General features: G+C 46.4%; 1 protein-coding gene across 1 annotated transcript; it reads left to right on the forward strand.

Annotated features, from left to right (window-relative positions):
* Window positions 1-568: 568 nt before the first annotated feature.
* Window positions 569-1,479, forward strand: LOC108969588 (the record flags this gene model as incomplete). Its single annotated transcript, XM_018934387.1, has 2 exons — window positions 569-854; window positions 1,308-1,479. Coding segments are annotated over 2 exons (458 nt in total), but the record flags the coding sequence as incomplete, so codon positions are not given.
* Between the last annotated feature and the right edge of the window lie 22 nt (window positions 1,480-1,501).

Here is a 1,501-nt window from a genome sequence, read left to right on the forward strand (position 1 = left end):
GTTCAAGAGTGGGATGCATTAACGGTGCCTATTGTGGTATCAAAACTCCCACCAACAACAAAGCGCGAATGGTGCATGCACTGTTCCCCAACGGAATTGTCWAGCTTATCGGAGCTACTCAAGTTCTTGGAGAAAAGAGCTCAAAGTTTGTCAACGGAGGTTGTTAAAGTCGTAGATGGTATCGACACATCCAGTCAATATCAGCGTGCATCAACTGCGCGCACCGTCAGATGCAATCATTCAGTGGAAGAAGCCAAATGCCAATATTGTCAAAATCTTCATAAGGTCACGCGTTGTCCAACGTTATTGGACTTACCACCGGAGAAACGTTTTGATGCCCTCAGGAAAACAAGCCTATGCTTTAATTGCTTGAGGTCAGGACATATGTCTAAACAGTGTCCATCTGGAGGATGCCGTCAATGTGGCCGTAGACATAATACCATTTTTTGTCGAGAGCCACAAAGGTCTGCCCCTCCTCTCACCACAAGGARAGTGGGAATTACTACAACTACTAAAACTCAGTCTGGGCTACCTTTAATGCCGGCTCAAACTACGTTATGACGTCAAGATTCTGTTATTGGATGCCATGTTCGGGGTGACCAGATCATACTTCTTGCAACAGCATGTGCATATGTTTCTGGGGACAATTCGGAGGAACGGTTGGCAAGGATTTTGTGCGATCCTGGGTCACAAGTAAGTTTCATTACAGAACGCTTTGCTAATTCCTTGAATCTTCATAGGAGCAGCTATGACGTAGCRGTCGAGGGTATTGGTGCATTATCCTGTACACGCACCAAGGGCGTCGTGGCAATAACACTCAAGTCAACTCACTCGCAATTTTCCGTGGCAATCCATGCCTTCGTCATTCAATGTATTACATCGGTGCTTCCAACAGCACAAATCTTTGGAAATCAGTATAAACACTTGGCTGGGCTGCAAATGGCAGACCCACATTTTGGTACTCCGGGAAGCATTGACCTTCTGCTAGGAGCTGACGTTTGGGGTCTCATTTTGAAGGGAGACGCAATCAATGGTGGTCCTAACGAACCACATGCACAACTTACGAGGTTGGGTTGGGTTATTTTTGGGCCCGCATCGACATCTTCAATAATTAATTCAGGCTTGCGCTCATATAGCGCCAACATTTTGGAAGAGTCTCGTTTGGACGAGATTGTAAGCAGCTTTTGGAAGCTCGACGAAGGGTCTGATGGCGACGAGGTTATTGATGATGAATGTGAGCAAATATTCTCAACGACTCATTCACGAACATTGCAAGGGCGTTACRTGGTGCGATTACTAATGCGAGCTGACGCACCACCCCTAGGCGACTCTTATGGCTGCGCTTTAAGGCAATTCTATCGTTTGGAGCGTCGACTCTCCTCCGATACCCCATTACGTGACAAATATATCGCTTTCATGAAGGAGTATATCGAGCTAGGGCACATGGAAGCTCTCGGTACCTACAATGATTCCAATCGTGTATACTACATTCCGCATCATG

The sequence above is a fragment of the Bactrocera latifrons genome, unplaced genomic scaffold, assembly GCF_001853355.1.
Source record: "Bactrocera latifrons isolate USDA-ARS-PBARC rearing strain unplaced genomic scaffold, ASM185335v1 scaffold_2599, whole genome shotgun sequence".
NCBI lineage: Eukaryota > Metazoa > Arthropoda > Insecta > Diptera > Tephritidae > Bactrocera > Bactrocera latifrons.